At 36.2% G+C, this 14,751-nt stretch overlaps 1 protein-coding gene across 5 annotated transcripts in view; it reads left to right on the forward strand.

Moving 5' to 3' along the window:
- Positions 1-14,751, forward strand: part of Ahi1 (Abelson helper integration site 1) — a 142,765-nt gene that overhangs the window by 18,813 nt on the left and 109,201 nt on the right. For all 5 annotated transcript variants that reach the window (XR_009055621.1, XM_057751696.1, XM_057751715.1 and 2 more), the window contains exons 4-10: positions 236-455; positions 1,549-1,741; positions 3,513-3,608; positions 6,096-6,281; positions 6,741-6,893; positions 8,445-8,577; positions 11,679-11,802. Coding sequence is in view for 4 of the 5 variants with exons in the window: in XM_057751696.1 (XP_057607679.1) it covers positions 236-455; positions 1,549-1,741; positions 3,513-3,608; positions 6,096-6,281; positions 6,741-6,893; positions 8,445-8,577; positions 11,679-11,802 (1,105 nt within the window). In the remaining variant the exon portion in view is untranslated. The remainder of the gene's footprint in view (positions 1-235; positions 456-1,548; positions 1,742-3,512; positions 3,609-6,095; positions 6,282-6,740; positions 6,894-8,444; positions 8,578-11,678; positions 11,803-14,751) is intronic.

Below are 14,751 nucleotides of genomic sequence, written 5' to 3' on the forward strand. Positions count from 1 at the left end.
TTTAACTAAAGAAGGATATGATTTGTAGCTGATTTGTGGCATAAAAAATTTAATTTTTAAGCTCCTGATGTTAGAACTGCAAATTGTTTCCTTGGTGAATGAAAGCTGGCAGAGGCTTTTTGTTCCCTGGAAGGTCTGTTAAGAGCAGAGAAAGGCAATCGGAGATAGTCAGAGTAATTCTGTGTAAACCTAACGTGAGAGCAATTATGACACTGGTGTTTCTTCCCTGCCGTAGGTCTGGTTGAGAAGGAAGACATGAATAGTGATGGTGTTCATGAAATAACAAGCCGAGACAGTCCAGTTCATCCCAAATGTTTGCTTGATGATGATCTTGTCATGGGGGTTTACATTCACCGAACTGATCGGCTTAAGGCAGATTTTATGATTTCTCACCCAATGGTAAAAATTCATGTGGTTGATGAGCATACCGGTCAATATGTCAAGAAAGATGATAGGTAATTTTTAAAAATTTAAATCACTTTTAAGTTGAAACTGTCTGAAATAGAAATCCTCTTTGCTGCCCTTCATGACTGACAGTTAATAGGCATAGAGCTGTGGATTGGTATTAGAGAATAGGCATTCCTCAACTTGACTTTATAGAGGAAATGGAGGAAGTGCATCTGTCTTGAGTGTAAAGTCTATCAAGCATAGTATTTAGGTCATAAATTTTCATTGTAAATATTGTGACTGTTCATCTACTGTTTAACTGCCCACTTTTCCTTTGAGATTAATGTGTTATATGGACCTGAGGTGCAGCAAATGTGTAATGACTATGTTTTCCCCTGAGGTTATTGCTAGAGAGAATGCATGTGTGAAAGTCTAGATTTAAAAAACAATAAAATAAGCCGGGCGGTGGTGGCGCACGCCTTTAATCCCAGCACTCGGGAGGCAGAGGCAGGTGGATCTCTGTGAGTTCGAGGCCAGCCTGGTCTACAAGAGCTAGTTACAGGACAGGAACCACAAAAAAAAAAAAAAAAAAAAAACTACGAGAAACCCTGTCTCGAAAAATCAAAAAAAGCCAAACCAAAACAAACAAACAAAAAAACAATAAAATAAATCATTATACTAGATTATACTAATTCAAAATAAAATTTGCTTGAAAGGATATTGGGAGGAAAACATTAAGATTATTACAAAACAAAAGACACCCACTTAATTTGTTGTGTTAATACATACGCAGAAAATAGGATGAAAAAGAGTTCTTTTTACAGTTGTATTTGGATTTATTATGCATTTTATCATGCACTCATTTAAACTTCTGAAGAAGCTGCTGTTTTAGCTCTGTACATTAAAGGTTATTCATACCTTTCATTTTCTATTATAATAAATTATGTGACCCAAAGGAAAAAATATAATACAAGATTGTAGTAAGATGCCATCAATTTTAATTTTTAATAAAATTTATAGTTTTTATATGTTTAAGAACATTATTTTTGCTTTTGTGCCATTATAGCTATTTTTCTGCTTCTTTTATGGACTATACATTTTTCTCCCTTTTTCTAAAAAAGTGTATTGAATTGTAGTAATGGAAACTTTGTCTTTGAACAGTGAACGTCCTGTTTCATCTTATTATGAAAAAGACAATGTGAACTATATTCTTCCTATTATGACTCAACCATATGACTTTAAAAAGTTAAAATCAAGACTTCCAGAATGGGAAGAACAAATTATATTTAATGAAAATTTTCCCTATTTGCTTCGAGAGTTTGATGAGTGTCCAAAAGTCATTCTCTTCTTTGAGGTATGGATTAAAGAAAAAAATTCAATTTTAGTAAATATCATACAAGTATGAGTTATAAATTTTGTAGTTTTATAATGCAATAATGTAAGAATTTAATGCCTGGAATTTATTGTTGCAGTATGCTCTGTGTGTGCCAATGAGAAGCCCTTTTAGAAACAGAGACGGCACATCAGCTAGCTTCTCCCCAGTGCTAGGAGTTAAGTCACTTGGCTTGTTCTAGAATGTCTTGTAATCTTTACATCAGCTCAGTGATTATGAACTAAAGTCACAAATGCCATCATCCATTTGACTGTAATCCTCCGTTGTGACTCCATCTCACAAAAGCAAAGTCATTAACTATATCAGACTATCTAAATATAGGCATGTAACCTGGAAAAGTAGAGAAGCATGTGCAGATCAGTTAGCAAATACAATGTAACACATGATAAAACGGCCCAGAACTTCTTAGATGTGGAGTGGATGGGAAGAACAGTCAGGAAGCCTTGTGGCATGGGCAGACTTTGAGCTGACTTGTTCCAGTTTTCTCACCTGCGAAGGCTAGGGGGCTGGGAGGACAGTGATTTTCCTAAAGGCACTCCAGCTGTCTGTATGGGCAGTTTGTTTCCCACAATAACTCAAAAGTATGATGTTCCTCTTTGTCTGGCTTATGTTCTCTCTCCATAACAAAAGGGAAGTAGAGAAAGCCATTCATTCAATGTTACCAAGCTGGAGAATTTTAAGATGAGAACAGCAAGAAACTGCAGTGACCAGAGCTGATGGTTGATTTTTAGAGCTGTTATGTGTGATTTATACAAAGTTATGTTTATAAAGGATATAATGTATCTCAAGGAACTTTAATAAAACTTACCATTTGCTATTTATTGCTACTTCTTTATAATTTAAGAGAATAAAATATATATAGATCAGTTAGGTAAGCATTAAAATGATATTCATGTTTATATATTAACATAAAAATAGATATCCATTTCATTCTGTATGAAAATTGATTGCAAAATATAATGTATTGCATTTGTAGTTCCATGCATGCATGTACTTAAGAATGCACAGAAAGCATTAAATTTGCATAAAACCAATGTTGTTGATGGGGGGATGGGTCAGTGTATAAAATGCTGTTGCACAGCATGGATACCTCAGTTCAGCTCCCCAGGACCCACTTAAAAGTAAAGCCCAGTGGTATATATCTCCAGTCACAGCACTAGAGGGCTGAGAGGTGGATCCCCAGCCTTCTGTAAAGATTTGTTATCTCAACCGAGCCTTTTTATTTTAATCAGATTTATTAAACTCAAAGTGATATCCTCAAACAAGTATCTGGAATACCATCTATGGCAGATTGCCTCACCCCCTTGATATTTAATATCCAGGCAGGGTGAAGATATGATGAAAATCTTGAGAGGCCTAGTCATAGCATATCCAAAGGGAAAATTCCTACCTTCAAAAAAGACACAACCATGACCATGTATATTTATGGGATAAAAATGTGGCATTTCAGTATTTAACAATATGTAGGAGTCAAAACTGAATTAACTGGTATAGTTATGATATTTGAGGCAGTTAATGCTTTGAAATAAATCCTAATAAAAGGAATTATTAATATCAAAATTGAATCCTTAATAGTTGGATAAGTTAATTTGAAAATAAGCAAATGATATAAATATTTTTTATTCCTTGTAAGGAAGACATTTTAAATACCTAGATGATAATGTGTCCATAGAGAATATTAAATTTAGACAGTCTAGTATTCTGTGGAATAATTTTAAAAATATATTTACAGATTCTTGACTTTTTAAGCATGAATGAAATTAAGAATAACTCTGAGGTTAAAAACCAAGAATGTGGCTTTCGGAAAATTGCCTGGGCATTTCTTAAGGTATGTTATCACCTGTTTTTTGAATACATTTAAAATAATCTCTTCCAAGTTTTACTGGCTGTTTTTCACTAAGTCATTTTGGTCTCAACGAGTTGTTGACTCAAGTCTTAGCAAGACTTATTAAGAGTCTGAAATAGGGTTGGAAAGATGGCTTAGTGATTAAGAGCACTGACTGCTCTTCCTAAGGACCTGGGTTCAATTCTCAACACCCATATGGCAGTTCACAACTGTCTGTAACTCCAGTTCTAGAGGATCCAACACCGTCACACAGACATACATGCAGGTCAAACACAAATGCACATAAAACACATGAGGTGTGTGTGTGGAGGGGGGGAGATTGGTGGCACATGCCTTTAATTTCAGTGCTCAAGAGACAGAGGCAATTGGATCTCTGTGTACTCAAGGCCAGCCTGGGTCTACAAAGTGAGTTCCAGGACAGCAGGGCTGTTACACAGAAAAACTTTGTCTCAACAAACCAAAAAGAGGCTGAAATACTTACTAATTACCCAGTGTGTACCTTTTATACTTTTTGATCATAAAGATTCTGTACTCAAAGATACATACATTCCTGCCATCTTGTGTTCAATTTATGAGATATTACTTAGCCTTTTCAATGTGCCGGTCATTGTTCAGCCAACAACCCTGAATTTCTTACCCCATAACATGAGCACTGAATAGATGGGAGAGTCTAAGCCATTATTAAGTTTTAAAGAACATTGTGAAGAATAATAATGTTTTAAACAAAAAGCAGTTTATTAGAAACTGCTCATATTTATTCTGTGTTAAGTTTTGTACATATCTGCTGTATGAGCTATAAACTGCAATTACTCACTTAATGTCACAACATTTTATTTTTTACTTTTAAAGATCAAATGAGTCTTAATTCATCCATATTGAATCATTGCTAGAAGGTATGAAATCTTGAGTCCATATCTCTGATCCTATAAAGGGTAATGGATTCTATGTGTTTCCCATTTGTAATACTGTGTGTCTTTTTCTTCATTGTAAAACTTACAAGCTTTACAAATTATCAGTAGTTTCTGTTGGATTAATTCTTTGAGCAATTTTGGTTTTTATTTTATATTTGCTGTATATGGTTGTATTAAATTTGTTGCATAATTCTCTTGGAGTTTCTCATGTTCACTATCTCCCCACACTTACAGACACAGAAGGGTTGAATATCTACTGAAGGATTCAGTTTTCTTAAACCCACTTTTGTTTCTTGTTCTTTGGATTTGTGAATACAGTTACTTACTGGACATTTCAACTTTGACTATCCTGGCAAATCTCTTACCTCTCCTCTTGTCTCTTACTTCTCCTCATATTGTCTGCCTAGGCTCGTGAGTTTATAACCATAAGTAACACATATCATGTTTTTCTCAGATTAATTCAAATAAAATATAATTAAAAATTTACTTCCATAGTTACACGAGTCACACTTAAGGACTTGCCAGTCTCATGTGATAGCACATGTGTATCCTCACATTGTGATGGCACTTTGGTCATCATAGGTTCTTGGGACAACTCTACACTTGGCTCTTTTTTCTTCTTTCCAAGTTGCATTAGCCAGTAGCGCTAAGTGCCCTGCCCTCGGTGCCTTGCTTCCAGTCCTAGCCACCTGAAAACTCCATGAACTGCCGCAAAACACTAACTTTCTTCTCAAATTCACAATGGACACAGTGCTTACAAGGGCATTTCCTATTTAGCCATTATGGAGTAAAAGAAAGCTTCATTTGAATTGCTGAGTTCTTTTCCTAATACTCTCCATTTATCTGCTTATCTTGTTTTGTTTACTTGGCTTTTTAAATAGACCTTTCAAAGAAGGTAAACTAAAATACTGAAAAATAGAGTGGTTGGTTTGAATTAACTTATCTTAAAATGATTTGTGTATACCATTTTACTCATTAAAAGTATTAATGTAGTCCTGTAGTTCCAGATACTGGGGACGCTGAGGCGGGACAGGGGAGAGGGGCTACAAGCTCAAGATCTGCTTGACTTCCAGATTTCAAGACCAGCCTGGTAGTTTACTTTCAAAATTGAAAGGAAAATAAGGGTTCGGGACATAGCTTAGTAACAGAGCACTTGGGGCACACTGCAAGACCTCGGTGGGTTCATCTTTAGCACTGCTAGAGAAAAAGTACCGACAGGAAGCAGAAATGCTTGTGTGCAGTAATACGTACTTTCCTCTTCATCGTAATTATTTCAAACAAGTGCTTGTTGCTCACTCTTTTTCTGCTGCCATGATGTAACTTCTCAGCAGTCTGCAGCAGTTCTGCAGCCGAAAAGAGTGCTGCTGGAAAATGTCTTCAGATTTGCCAAGCTGATCAGAAAGTGCCTCCCGCTAGGTTCAGCTCCCTTTTTCTCTATACAGCTAAACCATTTCAACCTGTTTTAGTCTTTTAAAACCAAGCTTCTGGCTCTGTGATTGCTTTATTGGATGTGTGCTTTCAAAAATAGATAACATTTTACACAAAATCTTGTTTTAAGCTTCTGGGAGCCAATGGAAACGCAAACATCAATTCAAAACTTCGTCTCCAGCTCTACTACCCACCCACCAAACCTCGGTCCCAGTCAAATGTTGTTGAGGTTTTTGAATGGTGGTCCAAGTGTCCAAGAAATCGTTATCCATCAACATTGTACGTAACCATACGGGGACTGAAAGTTCCGGACTGTGTAAGTTAATAGTGAATATAAATGTCTCTCCTCTATTATCAAAATTAAGGATGACCTAATGTTCTTTCTATATTTAAAAATCTAAGCTCTCAGAATGATTTTAACAGGTTTCTGTAACAGAAAGAATCCTGCAAAGACTGTGTTTAGTCTATAACAGTTAAAGAGTAGATGAACTTGTAAGTTTTAAGGAGTAGACTTCACTGTTAAGAAAACTGTTTTGGCATAATTTTTTATTTTGTAGTTGAAAATAAATAGATGGAAAGTTGGTAATGGGAAACATTTTCATATAAAGGGCAATAAATAAAATGTTTTAGGCTTTGTAGCGAGGTATCACAACTTCTCAAGGTTGTAGTGGAGGAAGAACTGCACCAATTCCTACAACTTGACGTCCACAAGTGTGCCATGGCTTTAGCGTGTTTGTGCACGTTTAACATTTTCTCATTTTTCTTACACACTTAGATAAAGCCATCTTACCGCTCTATGATGGCTCTTCAGGAGGAAAAAGGTACACCTGTGTATTGTGAACGCCACCGTGAGACAAGTTCAGTAGACACAGAACCTGGATTAGAAGATTCAAAGGAAGTGATAAAGTGGAAACGTCTCCCCGGTCAGGTGAGAGGGTTGATGATGCTTTCATTTGTTCATTTGCCATTGCTCTGACAAAATATTTGAGAAAAACGGTTTAAGGAAGGAAAGGTCTACTTGGCACCAACTTCCTCCATCCAGTAAGCTTGGCCTGACCATCTGAATAATCTTTATTAGCTATATTTAGTTAATATTTGCAGTCATCTGGTAATAACTATTTGTAATGCTATTGTGATGAATATAGCTAAAGACATTTGCAGTGATGTCAACGTTCATGATATACAATAAGGGCTCTGTGTGTACTTACTTCATCCTCTTAAGTAGCTCAGGAACTAGGCTTTCTCATCCTTAACACTTTTAAAGGAAGCATTTTACAGCTTGGTATTTTGAAATTGGCTGGCAGCATTGCTTTTTATGCTTGGTACCACCCTTAATGAAAATACAGATCATTTGAACACAAACACTGCAATATCATGATAGTCTAACAGCTAATCAACTACTAATGTGTTGACTGAGTTTTCTGTCCTGCCCAGTTCCCTGCAATCGTTAAGTCCCAAAGAAATCACACAGAGGTCTACATTAACTATAAACTGATTGGCCCATTAGTTCAGGCTTCTTATTAGCTCTTATAACTTATATAGCTCATTATTAGCCCATTATTCTTATCAGTGTTAGCCATGTGGCTCAGTACCTTATTCAGCGGGGCAGTCACATCTTGCTTCTGTGGTCGGGCCAGAACTCCAGAGGAATGGGCTTCCTCCTTCCCAGAATTCTCCTATTCTCGGTGATCCACCTCTACTTCCTGTCTGGTTGTCTCACCTATACTTCCTGCCTGGCTACTGGACATTCAGTGTTTATTTAAAATATAATTGACAGAATGCAGACCATTCTCCCACACCACTAATGGTCCAGTAAAATGTTTAACACTGATACAATAAGCAGAGATAATTCATATCCAGGGTAGGATGTAAGGTGGCAGAATTCCAACACACTATTTAGAATGGAACACATTTTAAAACTTAGAAATCATTTATTTCTGAATTCTACACATAATATTATCAGACCATAGTGACCATGAATAACTCAAACCACAGAGAAAGCAAGGCTCTCTGTCTTGGAGACAGCAATAGTGGGTGGTTATTTTAGGAGAGAAAAGCCAAGGATGATTATTCCTAAGTCCTGAATTTAAACTAGGACATGCATGGCATTTGTAGCTTTCAAATGTTTCTGACCTTAGGAAAAGTGACTGCTGTCATTGAGTAAGGAGGTGAAAAACATTCTTAGTATGGCTGTATGAAAGCAATATAACAATAATAGTTTTGGAGCATTAGATACTGAATTGTTTATTTGTGCTTTAGATTACCTAAGTGCTAATTAGACATAAATTTGTTTTATGGAAAACCAATTCTGTACTAAAAGAATAATTTTTTATAGTTTTTCATTACTCTGTGTATGTGTATTTCTTTTCCTATGTGTTATAGTAAAGGAACTTTAGCAGGAAATTATGGTAATGGAAATTATAGGGTCATTTTATTTTAATGTTTCCTAATTTATGTAGTTTTAATAAATTCTTTTAAGGCTTGTCGTATCCCTAACAAGCACCTCTTCTCACTGAATGCTGGAGAGCGAGGGTGTTTCTGCCTTGGCTTCTCCCACAACGGAAGAATATTAGCAGCCGCCTGTGCCAGCCGAGATGGATATCCGATTATACGTAAGAATAACGCTACCTATTTGATCTGATTGTATTCAGTGTGATCAATATTGGGTTTTTAGTTAACTGAAATCTTATTTAACAATTCCTTAGTAAATTAATCATATTTCTTAAAATAAAGGAATAGTTACTGTATAATATCTATTCAGAATGAGAAGATTGAATGAAAGATGTTATTTGTTTAACAAACAGGTGGATTTTTGTAAACATTGTCTATTTTAAATATACACATCTAGTACTAGGAGAATTTTGAGTATCATGGGAAGCTTTTAGCCCATTGTGATTTTAGCTGGTAGTTGTCATGATCTGAATTACAAAGTGCAGCAGTTTTGCCATGTGCTAAAATTCTTTTTTTTGAAATATTTATTTATTATGTATACAATATTCTGTCTGTGTGTATGCCTGAAGGCCAGAAGAGGGCACCAGACCTCATTACAGATGGCTGTGAGCCACCATGTGGTTGCTGGGAATTGAACTCAGGACCTTTGGCAGAGCAGGCAATGCTCTTAACTGCTGGGCCATCTCTCCAGCCCCCCATGTGCTAAAATTCTAATACGTGATCCTGAAGGACCTCAAAGAAAGCTTCCGTTGTGGTAGGGAAGGCAGCAGAAAGGCAAGAGATCTTTTTATTTAGCCTTGGGAGATTTTAAAAGCAGGATTATAATATTCTGGATTTAGTTGTTTATTTTATCTCGGTAATGACATTAGCTTTCGTTGTCTAGAAGAAGCCAGCTCTTCGTGGGCATCTGCCCTGATTTTCAGGCCACACTGGACTTAACCTAGCTTCACACGGTTCATGATATTCATAAAATACATGTTCCAACATATTAATTGTCATTATTATCTTTTGGAGAATGAAAGGGTTATTCATGACTTGTGTGTGTTAGATTTTTCTCTGTTAAATGTTATTCTGTGCTTAAATAATTATATATTTAGATTTATTTATTACTTTAATCTCAACAAATATAATAAGAATCATTATCTTTAGCTTTGCATTCTTTGATTATGGGATGTCTGACTGAGAATTCACCCAGCTTGCTCCATGAATTTTGGAAGTATCCCTTTATTATTTCTCCAGATGTTCTGTTTGCTGCCTTTGTCTTTCTGCTCCTACCATTGCCATCACACCTGTCTTTGGAGACTTAGTGTTGTCTGTTGGATCTCTGACACTTAATCATTTTTCTTCATTCATTTTCTGTTCCTTAGATTGGATAGTGTCAGTTCCCCTAAAATCAGGGTTAGTGATTCTTGGGCTAGTTCAGGTCTGTTGTTGAACCATTCTCTTGAGTTCTTTATTTCAGTGATTATACTTTTCAATTCCAATGCTCCTTTTGGGCTCATCCTTAGCATTTCTGTTTATTTGCCTATGCTTTCTTTTTTGGCGAGGAGAGCCTTAGGCTTTCTTTAAGTCTTTGACCGTGTGACAGTGATAGGTTTAATTGTCTTGCTAAGAAAGATCAGAACTGGGCTTCCCAGGTTTCTGTATGGACAACTGCTTTTTCTCCCTGTGTGTAGCTATACTTTTCTGTTTGTTTGTCTGTTTCCATGTCACAACCTCATGTTGAAAGCTGGGTATTTGAAGTAATATAGTGCTTCCATTATTCTCCCTTCGGCTACCTTAGCTGTGCTACTGCTTCGGATTGTGCGGTTAATCTCCTAGACACATTCTGTAAAGAATTTGTTCTCTGCTGTGTATTAATCCTCTGTACACTGTACCCAGTCAGCTAGTCTGATGCTGCCCTTTGCCAGGGAGCATTATTCTGGGATATTCTTTCAGTTATTTAGCACACAATTTAAAAAAGTCCCTAAGCTACTTCGGGTCACCCACATAAATATAAAGCCTCCCAGGTTTTTCTTGGTTGTGCATGTTGCCTTTACATACTTGTGTGGGGAACCTAGATTCTTAGCAATATTTTGAAGGTGTCTATAGTTCTCCATAGCCATCCAATTCCAGGTTCTGCTTGTATTTAGATTTTGTGTTCTTTAGTGCACTGCTTCTTATCCCCAGCTGGCATCAATCTAAAGCAACCACAGCATTAGAGGGTGCCCCTGGTTGTTTCTGCATGCACACTGGAAGCAGATGCTTAGGGAAGCTACTAAAGTAGTTCACTAAGCCTTGGAGCCTGCTTTGAGCAGGACAGGTCATAGAATAGGAAGAAGTCTTTGCACTAGAGTTGTTTGTTGGGAGCTTCAGACCTCTTCTGCATCAGTGAGTAGTTTCTGGGCTTCTGATTTTCATTGTTTTTTGTTTTGTTTTGTTTTTTACGGTTTCTTCAGTGTTTATTTAGGAAAGAGGAATTAGATAGTTGTAACAACACAAAGCTCAGTGTTCTTACTGAAGCAACCATTTTCTCAAGTGAGTGCTCCTCCAGCTCTCCCAAGCCTTGCACGGTTAATTCTGAGTTCTGTAACGCCATTTGCAAGTCTTCTTTTTTCTTTTACAGGGGATTAGATTTTCCAAAGTCCCGATTTTGCTCTGAGTTCTGAACTGCTTAGTTGTCTGAAGGGTGGTTGATTTCACCACTAGGTGGAAGTAGAGACTTGGGCACTGGTCGTTGTTGAGCACTCAATTTAGATTTCCTTGAGTATCTGCCCTACCTTGCTTTGTCTATTCAACTCATTTGCTGCTAATTCCATTATGCATGCTAACATTTTACTATTAGAATTTCTTTCTGACAATGCAGTAGTTTATGTTTCTCATTACATCCAAAAATTTTTGGAATTTAATTGATTTTAGAGGAAAGTAATACCTTATTTATGAAATTCTAAGTTATAAATTATTTAAACTGAATTGCAGTGTAAATATTATTTAGTTTTTATAATAAATTGACTATGAAAAGTTCTTTGGGGATTGTAGCAATATGAGTAATTGATAGCATATTAAAGAATATTGTCAAAATGTAGCATATAAAAATTTTATGTAAACTGAGATCAAATTAAAACAGTTCTTGTGTTTTGAAATTGTGTTAATATTGTAAATATTTTTTACTTTAATTTTGCAGATAATGCTTAACTTTTTCTAAATTATTAGAAGTTGTGAATTTATATATTTGTTGAATTAAAGATATCCTAGATATTTAATTTCTAAATATTTTTATTAGTATATGAAATTCCTTCTGGACGTTTCATGAGAGAATTGTGTGGCCACCTCAATATCATTTATGATCTTGACTGGTCAAAAGATGATCGCTATCTCGTTACTTCATCATCTGATGGCACTGCCAGGTTAGTATACATTCCAGAAGTTCTTACTGTCTGTGCTGTTTGCCATCAAAGAAAGCTAAGAGAATGTAGAGAGACAAATACGCCTCTGATCATCACAGCTGTGCATCATACATACTGTCTGGTTAGACAGTAGTAAAACTTGATGCCAATTCTCTTGACTCTCTTTTATTTATTTAATGTATATCATTACTGGCCCTTAATGTTTTCAAATGATTATGTGTAAACTGCTAACTAATATCTTGCAAGAAGTGTGTGATATTTGTGCTATATTGTAACTGGGGATTCTGTCTTCATTGTAGGCTAGGTATAGGGGCCTGAACCCAAAGTGTTCAGTAGGTAGGTATAAACCAGTAAAGGACTCGGTTACATACTTACCGTAAAGCTTTATGGCTTGTTAAATATTAATATTTTCATGAAATCAGTCTTAACTTATTCCTTTTCAATTTAATATGGATCACAACACAGCATTTTATTTATTGTGTGATTCTTTACATTTTTTTTTCACAGTCTTACTTGTAGCCCAGGCTGACCTCAAACGTGCAGTCTGTCTTCCTCAGCCTTCCCCGTGCAGGGATTCCTGGAACGGCCATCACACCTGGCTCAATCAAATACTTTAAGAGCTAATTTGTAAATGTTATTTATTTCTTTTAGCTCCTTGTTTAACCTTGAATATTCATGATCTAAAAAGAAAAGGGTTTCGAGATTCTTTCTCTCTGTAATCTAAACTAGGTAGACACACGTTCTCTACCGCCTGGGAAACTGCACTGCTATCTTTTTGTGACCTGCACTAACTTCATTCTCACTTTCCCTGCCTCCTGCTCTTGCTTAATAGGCCGAGTGATTTCTAATGCTAGGCTCCTTCTACTGCTAACCTTAACTTCCCTATGTAAAATGACTGTTGGTCGGAATGTCACCATTGTTCAGTTTATATTTAAGTGAAAAGTGATAATTAATGACAACTTACTTCCGTTTCTATTAGTCTGGGGCAGTTATTACTCCCTTAAATGTACTAAAGCTGTTGACTGACTTACTCTTTTACGGCAGCCATTCTATCTAGAGGTGGTTAATAACAGTAGAGAAAAGGTCCAGTTTGCTGAGCCATGACAAAGGCTTTTAAGGTGTAAGTCTCCTGAGCCTTCATCCCTGCTGAGTCATCTTTCAGTCTCTCAGTTCCTTTTTCTCATCCACAAGCAGCAGGTCGAGACATTAGATGCATCAGTTTCATTATCTTTTATTTGCTGACTTCAATTTATGATAAAATTTTCACTGCATATATGGATGGTCTCCATAATGCCTGTCAGTGGACCCGGTTTTGTATCTGTCATCTCTTGATGAAACTGTGTGGGCATAGACTCCTTAGTCAATTAAAATCCAACCAGAGTGCTGATGAAGAAGTTCGTCAGGCAAAGACTACTAGTCTGTAAACCTGGGATATCTGGGACCCACACAGTGGAAGGAGACAACCAACACATGCAGATTGTCTGCTTACACTATGTGTGTGCAGTGGCACATGAATGCCCCCCCCACCCGCACACAGAATTTAAAAATTTTAAATCAACTAAGATTTCACCATGGGTATCCATATGTCACATATCGTTCATTATGTTTTCCTCTAAGTACCTTTAAAATTGGCATGAATTGAACTCTATAGATCATAAAAAGTTTTGTGAAAGCGCTGAGTGAAGAAAAAAGCATTATAACTAGGACTAAAATGATGAAGCGGCTGCTGCAAGAGATAGGAGGATGTTAGTAATGAGGAAGTGATAGCCAGAAGGAAGTTAGGAGGGTTGGTCATGCTCACAAGTGGCAAGTTGTGGGTCCTCTGCCTCTACCTTCTATCTGTTTTCCTGAGATCATATTCACGTGTTTCCATTGCTTTCTCCCAGGTAACCATTTTTGACCTGCTCGCTCCTTGCCCTATAGTTTTAGCTTATTTTCTCCTGTATGTGCTTCTAGAAGAATCTGGTTTTTCTCAAGTCAGCAGCTTCTAATACAAACAGAAAGACAAACACCTGTAGCGGCTCTGCAGTAGGCTCATGTGTCCTGAGTTATATCCCATTTCAGACACTCTGCTTTAACTTTTTTCCATATGTACATTTTCTTTCCTATCTAAAGGGTTTCTTTGCATTTTCATCTACTCTTTAATAATTTGTATCTCTTTGTTCTTTATGAATGGCTTACAAACTATTAATACATTTCTTTTGATGTTGGAGTCTACCTTTACATAAAAACATGAACTAACAAGTTCAGTTTTTCCACAAAAAGCTTCATTTAAAATACACACACACACACACAGTATTGAGTCCTTTTGAAGGTCTTCATTTTATTCTCTTATGTATAGTATGTCAAATAATAACACCAAGATTTATTAGTAATCAAATGAGAATTTTACTTTTAAATATCATAATATTCCTTTCAAATGAGCAGTTTTGTTATTTTGTGTCAATTCTATATGTAGCATATGTTCATTGAAATATGCTTTTTCAATAAAATCTTTTGGCAATGACATATATGCTTGATTTTCACCTGAACATTCTTTCATCCTTTCATTATTAGTTTGTCCCTTTAGTAATTTGCATATATTTTAATCAGCTACTGAGAAAATGCAAAATGTCTCTATTGAATAGCTGACTCTATTTTTTCTTTTATTTGTAATTTGGTACATGTGTTTTACACAGAAATTTAAAAATTTCAAGACAAATATATTCTTTTTGCCAGGCGGTGGTGGCACATGCTTTTAATCCCAGCATTCGGGAGGCAGAGACAGGAGGGATCTCTGTGAGTTTGGGGCTAGCCTGATCTATGGAGGGAGCTCCAGGACAGAGTCCAAAGCTACAGAAAAACTCTGTCTTAAAAATATATATATGTTCTTTTGTTTCCAATAACTTAATCCATCATATAAAATACCCAATGATTAATACTCATAGAACTACTATACATTTCTAGATT

The sequence above is a fragment of the Chionomys nivalis genome, chromosome 2 (assembly GCF_950005125.1).
Source record: "Chionomys nivalis chromosome 2, mChiNiv1.1, whole genome shotgun sequence".
Classification (NCBI taxonomy): Eukaryota; Metazoa; Chordata; class Mammalia; order Rodentia; family Cricetidae; genus Chionomys; species Chionomys nivalis.